Source organism: Cryptotermes secundus, unplaced genomic scaffold, assembly GCF_002891405.2.
Source record: "Cryptotermes secundus unplaced genomic scaffold, Csec_1.0 scaffold238, whole genome shotgun sequence".
NCBI lineage: Eukaryota > Metazoa > Arthropoda > Insecta > Blattodea > Kalotermitidae > Cryptotermes > Cryptotermes secundus.
The window spans coordinates 2,079,750-2,097,805 of NW_019728500.1; the positions used below are offsets into that span (position 1 = coordinate 2,079,750).

Consider the following 18,056-nt stretch of genomic DNA (forward strand, 5'->3'; position numbering starts at 1 on the left):
CAACAGACAGTCGGTATACTGTCACAACAGTGCCAGAGGAGGCCATGACAGGTCTTCACCGAAGTCTCTTTGCCATAAATCCTTACTTGTTTTGACTTTTCCACCAGAAACAAGATAAAGGGAGGTAAATAGTACTTCTGTCTCTGGCGGAACAAAATTGAGAGTCGTAAAAGGCCTTGAGATAGCAAGTGAGAGAAGGTAGCCTGTTAGTAAAGAAATTAATTACGATTAATTTATGTAAGTGTAAGACATTTTAAGTCCAATAAGTTAGCTTGATTTCTGGGTGATGGAGGCTGAGAGATCTGATTACCAATGATATTGAAGATTGCAAACCCATGAAAGAATAGCGCAAATAAAATAATAATAACAATGTAGCATGCAGACCCTTTGCTATGTAATGACTCTGTAAACAACGCCCATTGCTAGGCAACGGATTCCTAATACATACCAGTGAACTAAGTGGAAAGTAATGCGGTGTATTATGTACATTTAACTGACAACAACTGTCTCCGGCTCCAACCAGTGACTTTAAAATGGCTGTACCAGAAAAGATTGGTCACTTTTTTTTTTGAGTAGATAAATTTATGGGATAAGCGCTAATGTACTTGAAATTGCACGGATTGTGACTGTGACTGTGACTGTGATATAGCAATGGAGACTGATTCGTTTCTGCAATTTTTTCACACTGGAAACGATTTTTTTAAATGTGTCTATTTGCTTCTCCATGATTTTCCATCTATCTGTCCCTATGTCACAACTAGTGGACCGATGGACGGATTTTAATGAAATTTGATACTGGTGGAATATACTGAACTTCCATCTCCATGTTCCAGTTTTGGTCAAAATCGGGCAATGTTCATGAACGCATACTTTACATTGTTTTGCTCAACTTGAGCGTAAATCGTCAAATGTATTTTGGAGGTCATAGTTCGTATAGCGCCGGTCTTTGGGCTGGACGAGCGAGAAATTGGAATTTGGTTTCCCGAAGGGCAAGAACTTTCCTCCTTTCCATAGTCTTGACTAGCTCTGGGGCCTACCCCCGTCTCCTGCCTAATAAGTATCAGGGGCAATTTCCCCGGATTTCTGCGGTCGGGATGTGAACATAATCATTCTCCTTCCTCTAATGCTGAACTTCAGAATGCATAGAGCTATACCTCCACTCCCCCACACGTCTTCATGACGTGGTGGTCAGTTAAGCACAGGGACAACTTTACATTATAATATGTATCTAAAGCATACGAAATAGATTTTATTCTTAATGCGTACTTATATAAATTGAAGTGTAGTCCTCTATATAAAAATTAATAAAAATCTCACCTACTTATATAAAGGCAAGGAGCCGGGATAGCGCAGTCGGTACAGCGACTGGCTACGGGCTGGACGATCGAGGTTTAAGAGTTCGAGTCCTGGTAAGGTTAAGAATTTTATTTTCTCCACGTTGTCCATACCGGCTATGGGGCCCACCCAGCCTCCTATCCAATGGGTACCGGGGACGCTTTCTCCGAAGTAAAGCAGCAGGGATGTGAAGTTGACCACTCACTTCCAACTAGTGACGAAGTCAAGAAAATGTGGACCTATACATCCATTCCCCCATAAACCTTCATGACGTACTGCTTAATTAGTTATGAACAGGGACAATTTTGTTTTACCTTTACCTATATTTTTTTCCTTGGCACTACAGCCCCAGTGGGCCTAGGCCTACCTCCATGAACTTCTCCGTTCACTTCGGTTTTTCTTGATCTTACACATTCGGTAGGACTCCTTGGGCAGGTGATCAGCTCGTCGCAAGGCCTCTACCTGTACANACCCATGATCCCGGTTTCCAAGCGCTCGAAGACAGTACATGCCTTAGACAACTCGGCTACCGTGACCGGCACCTTTACCTATATAAGGGCAAAATATACAAGTTTTGGAGTGAGTAAAACGAAAGAATATGTTAAGAAATCCGTGATGGCATCGTCATTCTGGATTTTCATCTTTGCTCTGCTCATAAAGGCTTATGATATTCGCGGCTTTGATTAATATTCTCTTGGATATGTCCATTACAGGAATATGTCTTTCTCATTTAACGTAGGTAACACCCAGCATCTGAAAAATGTATTCGAAGGTACGTCCTTCTCTTTGGGGAATATCGCTACTGCATTTTATACTGGACTCTGGGCGTATGATGGTTGGAACAACCTCAATTATGTCACTGAAGAAATCAAGAACCCATCCGTGTAAGTAACGCAACATATTCTTGTATCTTTCATCTGTGCCATAATATGAGATAAGCGGTAGGTAAAACTGCATTAACGCGTCCGAAAGTTCAATTTAAGTATATTAATATCCAAACTCAATATAATAGGATATTGTTTAAAGATTCATATATTCACAGAATGAAAAATTAAAAGATTTAAAAATATTTTAAAGCCTTCAGCATCGATTATAATTAGTTAAATAATAAGTAAAAGAGAAATGTATGAAAAATTAATGCTTGCGTGTTTGTATTATAGTCAAACACGGAAAGGATTGTTTTAGTTCTTCCTTTTGAGTTCTTTTTTTCCCGTGGTAGCTATCTCATATTTCAATTGCAGTCTCTCATCCAAAGTAATCAGCAACCTTTAAGGGTACCTCACCGTGGAGGCCTTCCTTGTTCTCTCACAGGTACGTCCCAGCCAGCAGAACCTGCGTTAGTTTACACATAGTGGGTCATGGTTATACCAGTGTTTGAGAGTCACTTCAAAATTTGTCACTTATCGTGTTTCAGTAAGGTTCACTATGGAATGCTGTAGTATTACAAAGTGGCACTTATTGCAACTGAGATAGAATTGTGATTTCGAACGTAAGGGTTTGATGTAATCAAGTTTCAGTTCCGTATCATTTCGATTAAAGTTGATTTGAAGTGTTTTATCGATACATTTATCGTGTAAGATCTTATAAATTGTCATTGAATTATTGAATCGAAATGATACATTGAAGACGGAGGGAGCAGATTTTCCGAAATGTTGGTACAAGTAATCTAAATTTTTGCCACCTTAAAAGACTCAAAATTCATGATCTCATTAAGCTGTAATCAACGGTTCTACAGATTGTTTTCTAGTGAGTTTGACAAATTGTGTATGATTACAAATTAACCGGTATTTTTGGAAAATTTTATATTTTGTCCAATCAATGTTTTGTAGCTAATGTTTAATAAAAACGACACGATAAATTTCATACATTGTAGACTGTTCCACATACAGTTTAACATTTCCCTGGGCTGGGGTTGAGAAACAATGCTGCAATTTATTTTCGAATTCCATGAAATGTGACATTTTGAAGTGACATATTTGGAGAAACTTATGATTGTAACTGTCAGACTTCTCTGATATGCTGTCTTGATTTTGAGAACAGAATTTATTGGAAATAATTCTAATGATTTTATATGGATAACGTTTTGAATTATTTTTACATTTGCTGTGTGAAGTACCAGTACTTGTTACTTTCCGGACTTTGGCAGACTAAGTTTCTAAAACACTACACATTGTATATAATTAACACATTATTAATTAAAATGTTTATTATGTGATGTAAAATACTAACATCACGTATATTCATGCACGAAGACGCAAGAGAATATTTGTTCTTGTATTAAGGCCAAAAATTTGAAAGGGGTTCTGCCTCAGATTTATGGTATACATTTGAATGGTATTTGTTACTTGTGTTTTATATCCAGAGTATTGCTTTACTTCAGTGGACTGTGATGATAGTGTTCTTTCTGGGCTGAAAAGAATTTTCATGTTCGATAACTAATAAATGCTTGCGTAAATATAGATGGTCAGTATATATATATATTTTCCAAAATTTTCATTACACCAATTTTAGAGGAATATTATCAAATTTTAACATAGTCCAAAATTAATAGGATAATTATCAGATATAGAATTAAAAAAATTGGTACCTAGGAAGTAATATGCAATAGACTGATTAAATGTAGTATTTTAACATTATCCCTAAGTATCGTATATTATATGTAATATTTGGTGTATATTTACGTATCAGATGTTAAATAAATTGAGGATGAAGTCTGGGAAACATGTAAAATGGGAAAAACTATGTCCTATCATTAAGTATGATTTCTGGAGAAATATGATAATTGAATATAGATGAATATGTTGCATGACTTCTCTTTGTATTCAATTTTTAATCCGACTAAGTTAATATTGAAGAAAGTAGTCTTCTGGGATTTGGCACCGTTTATATGTATGTTAACCGACGATTCGGAGGAACGTTCCTCCGAAACGTCGGTTAACACCACATACACGGTGCCAAATCCCAGAAGACTGTTTTCTTCATAGTCATCGCCGTGAAAACCTCAAATCTTACATAAGTTAATATTGATTATTCCATAATCGATAACAGTTACAGGAATACGAAAGATCTTATATGATTTATATTGGTAAATTAGATTATCAAACATATTCTTTGTAGCTTTAAATAATAAAGGTTTCACAGAGATTCTCGAAAAAATCTTACATATATTCAGTTTCCCAGATTGAATCTTATCATCACTTGCCACAATTCTATTAATAAAAGCAGTATAGAAGCCTCTTGAAAGCAAACCATTCGCCTGATACCTTAAGTCTCAGGTAAATTTAATTTCTTCCAAAATTTGTTTGGTATACCATGATCATGTTTTTATCTTTGCGTTGACTTTTGGTCGGAGTTTCGTGAACACTTACTTTAAACTACGTTTATTTTTATCGTAATAGCTTGAAACATCGAAAACATTTTCGAATTTTCATTCATTAAGGAGAAATTATATATTTTACGTATATTTTCCAATCACTGATAATGCACGTTATACACTGTGTTAAGGAAGAGTATTTGCAAAATTAATTTAAATAACTCGGTGGTTAAAGTTCATAAATTAGACCCAATGATTGGACATTATTCAATAATCACACACTGTCCTATCTACATAAATGTGTGGATATTATGTTGCATGACGTACTGGAAGTTGTAGTCAATTTCATGCTGGTTTTTGTTTCCTACGATGCTCATATTTTTATATATTTCACACGCAATTTTATGAAACATTGTATTCTCAAAATCTATAAAAAATAATAAGAAATAATGCGATTGGCTGCAACAAATATTCTGAACATTTTCTCCTACATAATTAAGTGTCTGTACACCAATCTTTTCTTTCAAGTATAATACGAGATGCATGATTATCATTGAATGGAACACTGATAATTGATTTGTGTTCCTTTATCGCCGAGTTATGAAAGTTGACTTGCGAATACATTTCTTAACATTCTGTATATTGCATTAATGGTTTTGGAACTCATTTTAAATATTTTTAATTCTGAAATTGCCCTTTGAAATTTATGGGAGATGGAATAGTAACAGAGCATTTTTTAAACATAAGAACAAATACACAATAATGACCGGACCATGAAAATATTCCACTGGTCTACTTGAAATTTATAAGGTTTTGATCAGTACTGTTTCAAATGTTTCTGTAGTTTTTTATTCGCCACTTCTAATAGGAGACAAATGATAGAACAGGTAAATTTAGCCTAAATGATTTCCATGACTTATTTTTTTAATATCTCTTGTGACATCCAAAATAATTTTCGAATGCCACCCCGTTATGTAAAAAGCACGCACAGTTGTTTATTTTTGTGTAAGGTACTCAGCGTATTTTACAGGTTCTTGTTTCATTAAGTGCTCTGGCTTATATCCATTATCCCAAGTAAACGTAACATATTGTTTTCCTTTTATTTTCTGAAAGTATTTTAAAAGATGGTAATAGTTAATTTCACAGAGCTTGGGCTTCAGAATTTGAGCATTTTTACTGCTGTGCTTCTAGAGGTGTATTGAAATTAGCTCCGTGAATAAACTGATAAATATTTATTGGGAAATTCGTTTTGTGTAAACTAAGAAAGGAAATAAGTATTTAGTGAATTGTTGCGTGCCACTTTAGAGAAATCCATAACGTACACGTAAGTACCAAAGAAATATAACTGTTTAGTTAAAAAAAGTTGAAGAAACGAAGCGCCAAGAAAGCATACAGCTGTACTTAGTCGAAACACTTTTGTCTGCATCATAATTAAACCAAAGAACTTACTTAGAAACATAAAATATCACTGACTAAAAATGATACGACCTCTCGAATAAAGCAGGAAAATTAATTATCTACAAAATATTTCAATAATTTATTGTTTCTTTACTTGCTGAGGTAAGCAGCGGATGGTCAGTTTCAGGATGAGAACAAATACAAAACATCAGTAATAAAACAAGCGAGAGGACAGAGCAAGGGAACAAGACTAACTGAATTGGTTAATTTATTTACATTTAAACAACAATTTCTAAAAACCAATTTACAAATTGTATTTGCCCCATAAGCACCACCAGTTGAAGGACTGTGATTGGAAGAACAAGTTAACATAGAAATATTTATGATGTTCTGAGCAGAAACACTAATACCGACTGCTTGAAGAACAGAGGTTCAACATTTAGCATAATTATAAACATTTATTATAAATAAAACATCGGAGTGATGACGCCTCATATGCAATGTTTGCAATAAATTGTCTCTCGAAAAAAAATTATGTAGCAAGGGTTGCAAATTTTCTTTATAATAATAGTAGCAATATTACTACTACTACTACTACTACTACTACTACTACTACTACTACTACTAATTTTAGTTCAATTCATTTCCTTTATTTACGTGCTCGCCAGCAGCGAATGGCCCGCAACAGGCTAGCACTGAGCGAATACAGAACTGAAGCTAGAATAAGACTAGAACTAGAACTGCAACCGGAACTAGACTAAAAGTTAAATAATAGATAATAAAGCAATAGACATGACAGGCTAATGATGTAACTGGAACTACAAACTCAGTAAGATTAAGCAAAAGGAAAAAAATCCTCAAGGGAGGTGGTACGTCCAGAGATCTGCTGATGCTGTTTGCATCTGTGGCGCACCTTGTTGAAGGGCTGATGATGATACGAATTTGAATAATTACATAACTGAAAGATAGCTTCATTTTGGTTATACTGGCTACGGTTTTAGGAGAGACAGAGAACTATTTTGTGACTGCAGTTCATTTTCATGTAAGGGTCTGCTTGTTAATTCCTCAGACTGTTAAGGCTCGTCCACATTACTCGTGCTCATGCTACTCACTATGCTCGCGAGTAATGTGGACGATACGACAAGTCACGAGACAAGAAAATTTTTAATTTTTAATTTACAAACTATAGCCAATAAATTAAAATACGACTACAGCCTATACACACTACGAGTAAATATACGGATCCTCACGCGCCGAAGCCTGGCGAGCAACTGAAGTAGTGTGGACGAAGATTTACGAGCACAAATGAAAGCCAAACGAGTCCCCCGACGAGCACGAGTAATGTGGACTCGCCTTTAGAGCTTGAGACATGAATGGCACACTCTGTTGCACTTCTGAAAATGTTCCATATTTTGAAGCTCAACATGACACGGTATCTATCACCATCTCTGTAGGATTGTTGTGTTAAGTGCCCTATGTCACCAGACAGACTTTCCGAGCAAATTTGATGCACTCTCTCCAAAACGTGATCGTCTTTGTGTTCTCACGGTTAGCTACCCTTAAATCATGGTGCTCTGGTGGAAATGCACTTAGAATTTACTCATTCATTATTTCATTTTACAACATGAGTTTATTATTGTTTATGTAGTAATTTGTTAATAATATGTGCATATACACTGTTTTGCTGCCATGGTTATTAATATTAATGGTTTAGGAACCTTGATGGTTTTGGCCACCAACAATTTTCCGTCCTTTAATGTTTAGTGTTTGAAAAGAAAATGTAAGATGAATGAAAATTCATGTTGCCCCTGACCGGTACGGTTCTGCAACCCAAATGAGGTGTGGCTGCTGCGCGGCTGCATACATCAAGGGGCTGCATGAACTCAAGATCGACTCAGGTTTGTATAATCTTAATATAGAAACCAGCATTCAGATTATCTGCTAGTTATTTACAAATGTAAGTTTTAGGTTAGCGAATAAGTACTGTATTGAGCCATGCTTCTCTTAAAAATGTGAAACTTGCTTACTCACACAAAGGACAAAAGAAAAAGATCAGGGGTTTTATTTATTTATGCATTTATTTATGGCTTGTTTAACGACGTCGTTAGAAGATGTTTTGACTGCAACGAGTAATGCGCTGGAAAGGTGGGAAAGGAAGTGTCGTAAGGGAATTAAAGCATTATTCTCGCATTTTCTTGGAGTAGGTGAGAGAAACACGAAAAACCTGTCACAGTAATCGATGTTCCCACCTAGAATCGAACCGGGCATTTCCAGAAAACACGTGAGATTTAACTCTCATACAAGGAATATACAAGTAGCTCGAGAGAGTTGTGAGGAGGATATTTGGACCTAAGAGACGTGAAGTAACAGGAAGTTGTATTTTGCATATGCCTAATGAGCTTCAAAACTCGCACTCTTTAGCAAATATTATAAAGGTTAGAAGGAGGTAAATAAAATGGGTAGGGCATGTGGCAGGTATGAAACATATGAAAAAAATGCTTATACAAAATTAATCGGGAAGAAATTAAACCAGATGACTATTTGGGAAACCTTAACATAGATGGAAGAAAATTAGGAATGTTAAAATGTTTCATGAAGTAATAGGGTGTTCGGAAGTAAACTGGGTTTATTGGACTCTGGATAGGGATAAGTGGCGCATTCTTGTAAATAAGGCAATTAACCTTCTGTTTGAAATAAAAGCGATAATTTCTCAGTATAATCGTATTTCAGGATGAAAATTATGTATGCATTGGTCTTCTCTATGCTCTTTTTCTAGTTTGCACACAGTTTTTGAAGATAATTTTTGAAGCAGCAGACACTCTATATGCAGGTTTCTGTAATACAACTAAACAATAAAACATATGAAATATTTTACATAATAAATTACAAGAAGTGTTTGAAAGATTTGAGTTGTTACTCTTGTAATATTATAGTAGGAGTTGACGTAGTTCAGAGTGCTGTAGTGTTGTGTTAAGTAAACTCATAAGTATAACCTGTCTGAACTGTTGTTGTTCAGGAATCTTCCTCGATCCATCATTATTGGTATCCCGCTGGTGACTATATGCTATGCTCTCATCAATGTCTCCTACCTGGCTGTCATGTCCGCGACAGAGCTTGTGGAATCAGAAGCAGTGGCAGTGGTAAGTGAAAGCCTTATACCAGGGAGTCTCAGTCTTTTGTTGTTTGTGTCCCACCGTTCATTTCGTCAAAGGACTGTAGTCCCACCACAATAAAGAAAACTAGAAATTCTGGGAAGAAATAACCGCCTACTTTCCTGTCACTACATATTGAGTATTTTATTCTACGTAACCTCATAGAAACCACTCCACGTGTATTTAGTAGCTGTCTTGGAACGACTGCCTCTTCCGGCTCCATTATTCCGACTTTCAGGCGTCATGTCATATTGTTCCCTCCATACGGCTGCTCGTTCCGAGTAGCCTACAGGCGTAGCCCTCTTCTTCAACCGCTCCCTCCTTAGCGATACTCGTCTCGTGCAGTTGTTGGGGGGATACAGACAAAGAGATAGCAAGGTGATCTCTTAATCCATCATATATTTTTTTTTCGGAATAGGGTAAGTAAGCTAAAACGTTTATCTTTTCTAAAGTAAAATTTTACAGTATAATTAAAGGTCAAATGAAGAAATTTCTCGTTGAATTCCCAAAGGTGTTACACTAATACATGTATACTATTTTAAGTTCTCACTCTCGAAGTTTGAAGTCGTAATGTTCTGGGTTATGATGTCGTGTAGTTTGGTAGGTATATATCAGAGTTTCGGAAGAATTCATTGCCTCCAACTTCAGGACTGTTATCATAAAGAGGAGACAAGTCATCTACCAGATGACACGGTGTCACAACTTATAAAACCGCAAGAATCATGCAATATATTTGACACTGCACACATTTTATGGATCTTTATGTAAGATGTGGCGGTGAGAGAAACACTTTAGGATGTCTTATTTGCAGACTTTCGGGAATCGAATTCTCGGGGTGATGGCTTGGCTGATGCCCTTATCCGTCACAGTATCAACATTCGGATCGGCTAACGGGACGCTGTTTGCTGCAGGAAGGTAAATACGTCCCTAGTGACCTGGGTTCAACTCACTGAAAGTAACTTCTCTGATCTGCGACCTATATCAACAACATTACTAATATCTGCAAACGAGGAAGACATTGTTACAAAGTATAAATGACACCATTTTGTTTCGCAGGTTGTGCTTCGCTGCCAGCCGAGAGGGTCATCTTCTGGATATCTTGTCATATGTTCACGTGCGACGATACACCCCCGCCCCAGGGCTCATATTCCATGTGAGTATATCTTGTATGGGGGTTAGAATGTCCCCACCGTGGCCCTGCGACTCGTAGAAGGCGTTGAAAATGGAATTCAGTACCTCAAGATATATTTGGGCCACCCTGTCACTGTCGGACGCAGGGCTGGCGACCTTGCTATGTAAACAAATTATTGTTTACATTTTCTAGGGAACATAAGACAGACGATCTAAATCACAAAGGAAGAGAAAATTCTGGATGAATGTTCTAAAGAAGGCTCTAACCCCAAAAGGTTATTATCCTGTATATACTAATGCATGTGGTCACCATCCAAGTTATCACCATGCACAATGTTACTGAAGAGAAATATAAATTAAAGAAGAATATCGGGTACAGCCATAAGGATATACGTTCCAGTTGCTTGCGTCCATATTGGTACACCGTTTCTGAAAATGAAGGAGAAAGATTTTATTGCGGCAAAGGGGCTACACTGACAGTAATTTAAAATGGCATAAAATATACTCGTAGTACAGTCACGGATCTGATATGGCGATATTCGCGAAATAAAATATTTTACGTGAAAAAAATTGGTGATAGAAATTACGTCTTTCATTAAAAATATTAACTTCTCACTAACTTCATGGAGCTAAACCCTTCTTGAGAAGACGCCAGTTGCACAGCTACTAAACAAATTATACAATTTTATGGACTTTAATTCATTAACGTGTTCACAAAAGCCCTCCACTAGTCCCTATCCTGAGCCAGATTAATCCAGTCCATACTACCCTATCTTCTCTCTCTCTCTAAGATCCATTATAATATTATCTCTCCATCTACAATTTGGGTTCTTCTAATGGTCTCTTCTACCTTTCGAACAAATATCATCTTCTTCCCCATTCGTACTACATGCTCTGCCCATCTCACTCTCCTTGACTTGACCATTCTGATTATACTGTATACTATAGGAATTATGTACTATTTTCGGTAAAACGACGCGAGGCAGCCGGACACAAGGTGCGCAGTTCGATTTCTCGAACTGATGATTAATCCGAAATACAAGGGTGATAGACTGAACAAGTGCGTACGTTTTTGGTTTAAATGTTTGTAAATGAATATACATCCATAATTAACATGAAATTAAGAGTTCAGTTTGGGGCTAATAAGAAATGTATTGTGTACCGATTGGACAGTAATAGGTCCGTACTGTACCCATTTTTATCATATTAGTATTTCGTTCCTTTCTCACGCCTAATGTACGTTTCATTCTGCATTTTAATTTTTATCCGCAGTCCCTGATCGCTGTCGCCATGGTGATATCAGGTAGTATAGATTCTCTGATCGATTTCTTCAGCTTCACAGCCTGGATCTTCTATGGGGGCTCGATGCTGGCCCTGATCGTGATGCGGTACACCAAACCCAACGCTTTGCGGCCATATAAGGTGATGTACATTGTTTTAACTTCTTATGGGTTACGCCCGAGATATGTCGTGTAATACAGGAAAAGTTGTTCCTGTGCTTAACTAATTAAGCACTACGCCATGAAGGCGTATAGGGAAGTGGATGTATAGAGCCATACTTTCTTTACCTCATCAATAGTTGAAAGAGAGTGGTCACGTTCAGGCCCCAGCCGCTTTACCCCAGGGGAAAGAACCTCCGGTACTCATTGTATAGGGTTTGGGTTGACCATAGAGTCGGTCTGGAGGGCGTGGATAAATGAAAATTCTTGACCCTACGGGGACTAGAACTCCGAACTCTCGGTCGTCCAGCCCGTAGCCAGTCACTATACCGATTGAGCTATGTCGTGTAATAAAAGAAAAGTCCGTGGTTTCAGTCTGCAGGCGAGCTATACCGACCGAGAGACCGCCGCTTGTTGGCGAAGTTAGTGCCAACTTTTGCAGATAGAGGGTGTCGTGTGGTCAGCGCAACGGATCCCCACGTCCCTTAATCTCGGTTTTCTAGACCTGAGCCGCTATTTCCTTGATATACCTCCTCAATTATCCTCACGAGGCTGAGTGGACCCCGTTCCAAACCCAAAACTTCTCAGAAAATTCGAACCAGGGACCTATGTATCTGTAGCCAGTAACTCTGACCACTTACTTACTTACTTACTCATGGAGGTGAGCTCTTCTGGAGGAGCCGCCAATTCTGCAGCTACTCAAGAATTTCCCAGAATTTTATGTAATCCGAAGGTTCATTACCGTGTTCACAAGAGCCCTCCACTGGTCCCTATCCTGAGCCAGATATATCCAATCCATACCATCCCATCTCTCTAAGATCAATTCTAATATTGTTCACCCACCTATGCCTTGGTCTTCCCTGTGGTCTCTTGCCTTCTGGCTTTCCCACCAATATCCTATACTCATTCTTCGTCTCCACCATTCGTGCTACATGACCTGCCCTCCTCATCCGCCTTGACTTAATCATTCTAATTATAATTGTAGAAGAGTACAAGTTATGAAGCTCCTCATTATGCAGTTTTCTCCAACCTCCTGTCACTTCATCTCTCTTCGGTCCAGATACTCTCCTCAACACCCTGTTCTCAATCACCCTCAGTGTATGTTCCTCCCTTAATGTCAGAGACAAAGTTTCATACCCATACAGAACCACAGGCAAAATTATAGTTTTGTATATTCTAATTTTTATGTTTTTGGACAACAGACGAGAAGACAAAAGGTTCTGGACTGAATGGTAACAACCATTGCCCGAGTTCATTCGCCTCTTAATTTCCTCCTGAATCCGGTTTCGATCTGTTATCGTTGTTCAACTCTGACCACTAGAATATTTATTCTGTGCTGTCTTTACAGTGAGGAAACTTCTCTGGCTAAATCTTCGTGACTCTTTCAACAACAGTAATTGTACATTACCACAGAGAAATTTTCGTAATAAAATGCCAGAACAGAAAGGGTTAAGATGCCCAGTAGGGATAGTCCATAGTGTCATTTCCCAGTACAGGGCTAGTGACTAGACATGGTCAGGCACCTCCCTACGACGAAGAAGAGGCACCATTTCGGAACACTTAAAAGTTCGGAAATTACAATGGTCTTGGGTCCCGAAGAAGGGTGAAACCAAGAGAGACTGTCCCGTCGAGGGCCAGCAGCAATTTATTGCACTGGACTGGTTAAGGTGCTGAATTTTCTATCAGAGTGATTATTTGTCAGTATCCAACCTCTCGTATAGTCGGAACCAGCTTAGGGCGAGATTTGTTATCCAGAAATTCTGAAAATATCTCCCAATATAAAGAAGTTTTTGTAAATCTGAGATACAAGCTCATACTCTGAAGATTACTATCTTATGTGATATGAAACCGACGTTTCAGAAGAACCAATTTCCCGAAACTTTTTGGGATTGTTTCCACTTTCTTTTACATTCCAGAAGAGAGTAATCTTAAAAAAGGTGTTCAAATATTTTGTTTGAATATAAGTTATAAAATGAGTCGGAAAAGCTTTGTCGGTATAGCGACTGGCTACGGGACGGATAACTGAGGGGTCGGAGTTCAAGTCTCGGTAGGGGCAAGAATTTTTTCTTCTCCACAGCGTCCAGACCGGCTCTGGGGTCCACCCAACCTCCTATCCAACGGGAACAGGGGGCTATTTTCCCAGGGGTAAAACGGCCGGGGCGTGGAGCTGCCCACTCACCTCCAGGTAGTGCCTAAGTTATAAAAGGAAGAAACTATTTTGGAATCCAAAACGAGAGAGGATAACATTATTATACATGTAGGAGAACTAGATTGTGATTGGATTGATGCGGCTAAATAGGCGATTTAATGACGGATTTTGTGAAAAAACTGATGAAATCTCGGGTATTCTAAAGGCACGGAATTTATTGTGTGAGATTTGAAATTTTCATTGCAGTGAAAATTTTCGATAGTGGTTTTCCGCGGTTAAGACGCAGTTTTTTTAATTGCTAGTGGGTGGGACTAAGTCCCTTGTGCTGCGGCCACTTCTGGCCTATTGTACCAGCCCCAGATGATAGGTGAGGGTGATTGTGGAGCAATTGGTTGAATAAAGATTGGCAGGGGAAACCGAAGTACTCGGAGAAAACCTGCCCCAGCGTCACTTTGTTCACCATAAATCCCACTTAAGACGCAGATGATAACCGTCCACTAGAGTGCGCAGTAACGTTACACGAAATACCACATTCTAAATTGTATTCCTTTACCTTCTCAGTGAGTGCAGACTGGTCGAGTAGACCGCATATGCGATAGAATCTGCCTTTGGTTGCCCTAAAAGCCATGAATGAGTGCTCCGGTAATGACTCTTGGAAACACGTGCTTTACTTGCGACAGGAATTCTATTTTTTCGTCGCCGCTTGTAACGACAATCTGTCTCATTTATCTGACACACCACGAGATTTTCTGACGTCAAAACTTCTCTATTAATAAACCACGAGAAGACGTAACCTCAAATCCAGATTCCTTACCCCCGTCTGTGCCGGTCTCCACAATCCTTGCAATAGTTAGCATGGAAATGTTAGTATGCAACTAGGGGAAACGGGGAAGGAAAATAAGAACGTGCAGAGGGGAAGAATTTGTATTTATTTATGCCTAGTGTATCGATATTTTCACCATCTCGAATTATATCGAATTATCGAATAGCGAATTGTGCGAGAAAGAGGTCATGGCTTCATTTGAGGGGCTCCTTCTAGCATAACACCAAATCATTCAGTGCTTATATTAAAATTTCCCAAATAAAATTTATTTAAAAATAAGTAGCAGAAGAAATATTTTCGGCCTAGTGTTGAAACCGATATACTTCAGAATATTTATATTATTTGTTTAATGAATGATGAACTGGGAAAGATGTGGTATCTGTCATGGCATATTTAAGGTATTATCCCCGGCAATCGGGGGCACGCGGTAACATAGTTGGTTAAGGCATTATGCTACACGACCGAAGATCACTGTTTCGATTCCCGATGATGTCACTGGATTTTCTCAATTTGTGTAATCCTTCCAGCGGCACTATGGCTCTGGGATCGACTCAGCCTCTAACAGAAATGAGTACCAGGAATCCTCCTGGGGGTAAAGGGCCGTCGGCGCGTAAGGCTGACAACCTCACCGCCATCTGTGCGCCTATTGTCTACAAAATATGAGAGCCTTGACGTCTCACAACCATATGGGTCTCCACGGCTCGTTACAGAGACAGCTTTGCCTTTTTATCCTGTTTCCTCTGACATTCATGTTGAGCCACTGAAAAGAGTCACAAAAATTTCAGTGATGATAATTATGGTTGTAGAAGTTCGGCAATACGGCTTGAGAGGAGTCTGAGACAAATTTCCCGTTCTTTTATGGCAGAAGTGCCATCTAACTAAGCCCTGAAGGTGGATGATTACAAAAAGTGGAGACCCCACTGCTGGAAGGGAAATGGGGGTGGGTGCGGGAGGTTCAGTCCCGTTAACCTTCGGTACGGAGTCTGACCGTAGCTGCTGCTTCTTGGCGAAAAATTGTCTTCGAGTGTTAAGCCTTATCCGTGGCTTTCATTACGAAGTGAATGCGTGGTTAGTGGGAAGTGGGGTCGTCAAGACATCTGTGTGGCACTAGCAGCCGCTGTAAGGAATTAATATGAATTTAGTCTCATACAAATTGTCAGCTTCTCTTCGATATGCAAACTCGAGTCAAGACACTCCGAGAACTGTGGAAAGGGGGAAAAAAAAATTAAAAAAGGGGGGGGAGTTGTGCTGTCGTATGTCTAATGAATATTTTATTCTTTTCAGATATTTGGCGTCTTTATATTTCGAAGAATCCATCTTGATTTTCCTAAATGAATAAATTTGCATTCATTTAGCAGTTTCTGTTGTAAAATGTCATTTATACTTAACGCGATGATTTCTCACAGAGGGAGAATAATTTGAAATACCAGAAAAGACTTGTCGGCAACCAAAGGCCTGCATAACATGTAATGTCCTAAGTCAGCGAGTCTGGACATTATCTGTCGCCTCGGATATGTTTAATAACCGTGAAGTTACGGATTTTGTTCTAATTTTGTTTTGGGGCGGTTGGGGTGCGATATTTTTTTTATTTGTAAAATAGTGACGCTGTCAGCACCTCAGACGATGAAGTGTCTGTTTGTGGCATGATTACTGAATATTATTCAGGGATGTAGTTAGTGTCCTCTCTCTTTCCGCCATGGACGCCCTACTCAGAAGCAGGGCACCATGAGAATTCTCCCCAAAATAGGATTAGGGGTACTTAACCAGAAGAACTGCTTAAAAGATTTAAACTTTAAGTCATTTAAGACACTTTATTTTACTTAGATCAGCGCTCAGAATAGAAGAAGGAATTAAAAATATTTTTTTCTCTTTGATACTTGGCATATTTGTTTATTAAGAACCTCGTTAGCTCAATCTTCATAGCGACGGGCTGCACAGCTAGAGTTAGAATCCTGACAAAGGCAAGGGATTTATTTATTCACAGCATTTCGACCTGCTCTGAGGCAGGCCCAGCCTCATATCCAATGAGTGTGTTTCCCTGGGGATGAAGCGCACGGAATGTGAAGATGACAACTCACTTCCTAGTGCCGAGGTTAAGAAGGGTGGAACTTTACCTCCTCTGTCCCACATGTGTTCATGGTGTGGTGTTTTATTAATTAAACACATGAACGTATTTTAATTATATAATTTGTTGTTATTATTTAAATTCAGTGTGGTGGAAATTGTTGATTTATGGCTCTGCACCCCCACCCCACCACTCAGTGTTTCCTTGCCCAAAATATCTCTGGTTTTTGTATAACTATTTTAAGTGATCGTCCAGTCTGAATATAATTTTACCTCCGTTACAGATATCTTATGCAGAGATTTATCGAAGAAATTATCTTGATGTGTATTAGTAGATTCTAAGGGGTTCTGACGATGGCTTATAACATTCAGAATAACTGGGTTTTCGTACTCTGCCCATCGTCCGGTATTCTAAAAACTAGAAACCAGGTAAGTGTCCCCTCTATCACCTGAGAACAGAAATATATACAGTTTTCAGAACGTTATGTTTTCTGGTTTTTAGTATATCGGAAGATTCACAAAGTCCGGAAACCCATTAATTCTAATGGCTGAAATCCGAGATTAACGGCCGTGGGGATTCGTTACGCTGACCACGCGGCACCCTCTATCCGCTAAAGTTGACACTAACTTCGACGAAAAGCGGCGGTCGCTCGGTCGGTATAGTTCGCTTGCGGACTACATGCTACGGAGTTTTAGTTAGTTGCAATGGAGGAAACAAATTTTCCAAATTCAATTTTCTGTACACTGTAAAGCTTGTTTGAGACTTCATATTTTGGATATCTTAAAGAAATCTGTTCTTGCCGGCGACATATTCAAATATGCCAGTACTTACTAGAATTTGTTTCAATATTTTACGTTCTTTAAAATAATATTTTATTTTGGATTCCAATAGGAATAAATATTCTGGGCGTTATCCATGGTTCTGTTATTTTTAAACACACAACGATTCGGAGACTGTATTCTGTCCCCGAAACGTTGTGTCTAAATAAAAACAGGACGATGGATAATGTGCAGAAGCACAATATTTGTATTACGAGTAATGTACCATCGTCAGAAACTTTTAGATCTTATTTTGAATTCCATTTTTTTTTGCAAAATCCGAAAAGTGTCTTGCGTCCATCTCTTGCATTGTTTGTCCCACTGAAGTAACAGTTCAAGTTCACTTAAACAGCGTGAAAAGTAAATTGACTTTTCTTAAAATCAGGAATTACACAGCAGAGACTTGTATGTCGTAATTTATAGTTTAATTTCT

General features: G+C 38.5%; 1 protein-coding gene across 2 annotated transcripts in view; it reads left to right on the forward strand.

Annotated features, from left to right (window-relative positions):
* The window catches only part of LOC111865203 (b(0,+)-type amino acid transporter 1), a 123,801-nt gene that overhangs the window by 97,266 nt on the left and 8,479 nt on the right, over nt 1-18,056 (forward strand). For both annotated transcript variants that reach the window (XM_023853051.2, XM_023853050.2), the window contains exons 6-10: nt 2,075-2,219; nt 9,063-9,186; nt 10,010-10,113; nt 10,255-10,351; nt 11,602-11,751. In XM_023853051.2, coding sequence (XP_023708819.1) covers nt 2,075-2,219; nt 9,063-9,186; nt 10,010-10,113; nt 10,255-10,351; nt 11,602-11,751 — 620 coding nt within the window. The remainder of the gene's footprint in view (nt 1-2,074; nt 2,220-9,062; nt 9,187-10,009; nt 10,114-10,254; nt 10,352-11,601; nt 11,752-18,056) is intronic.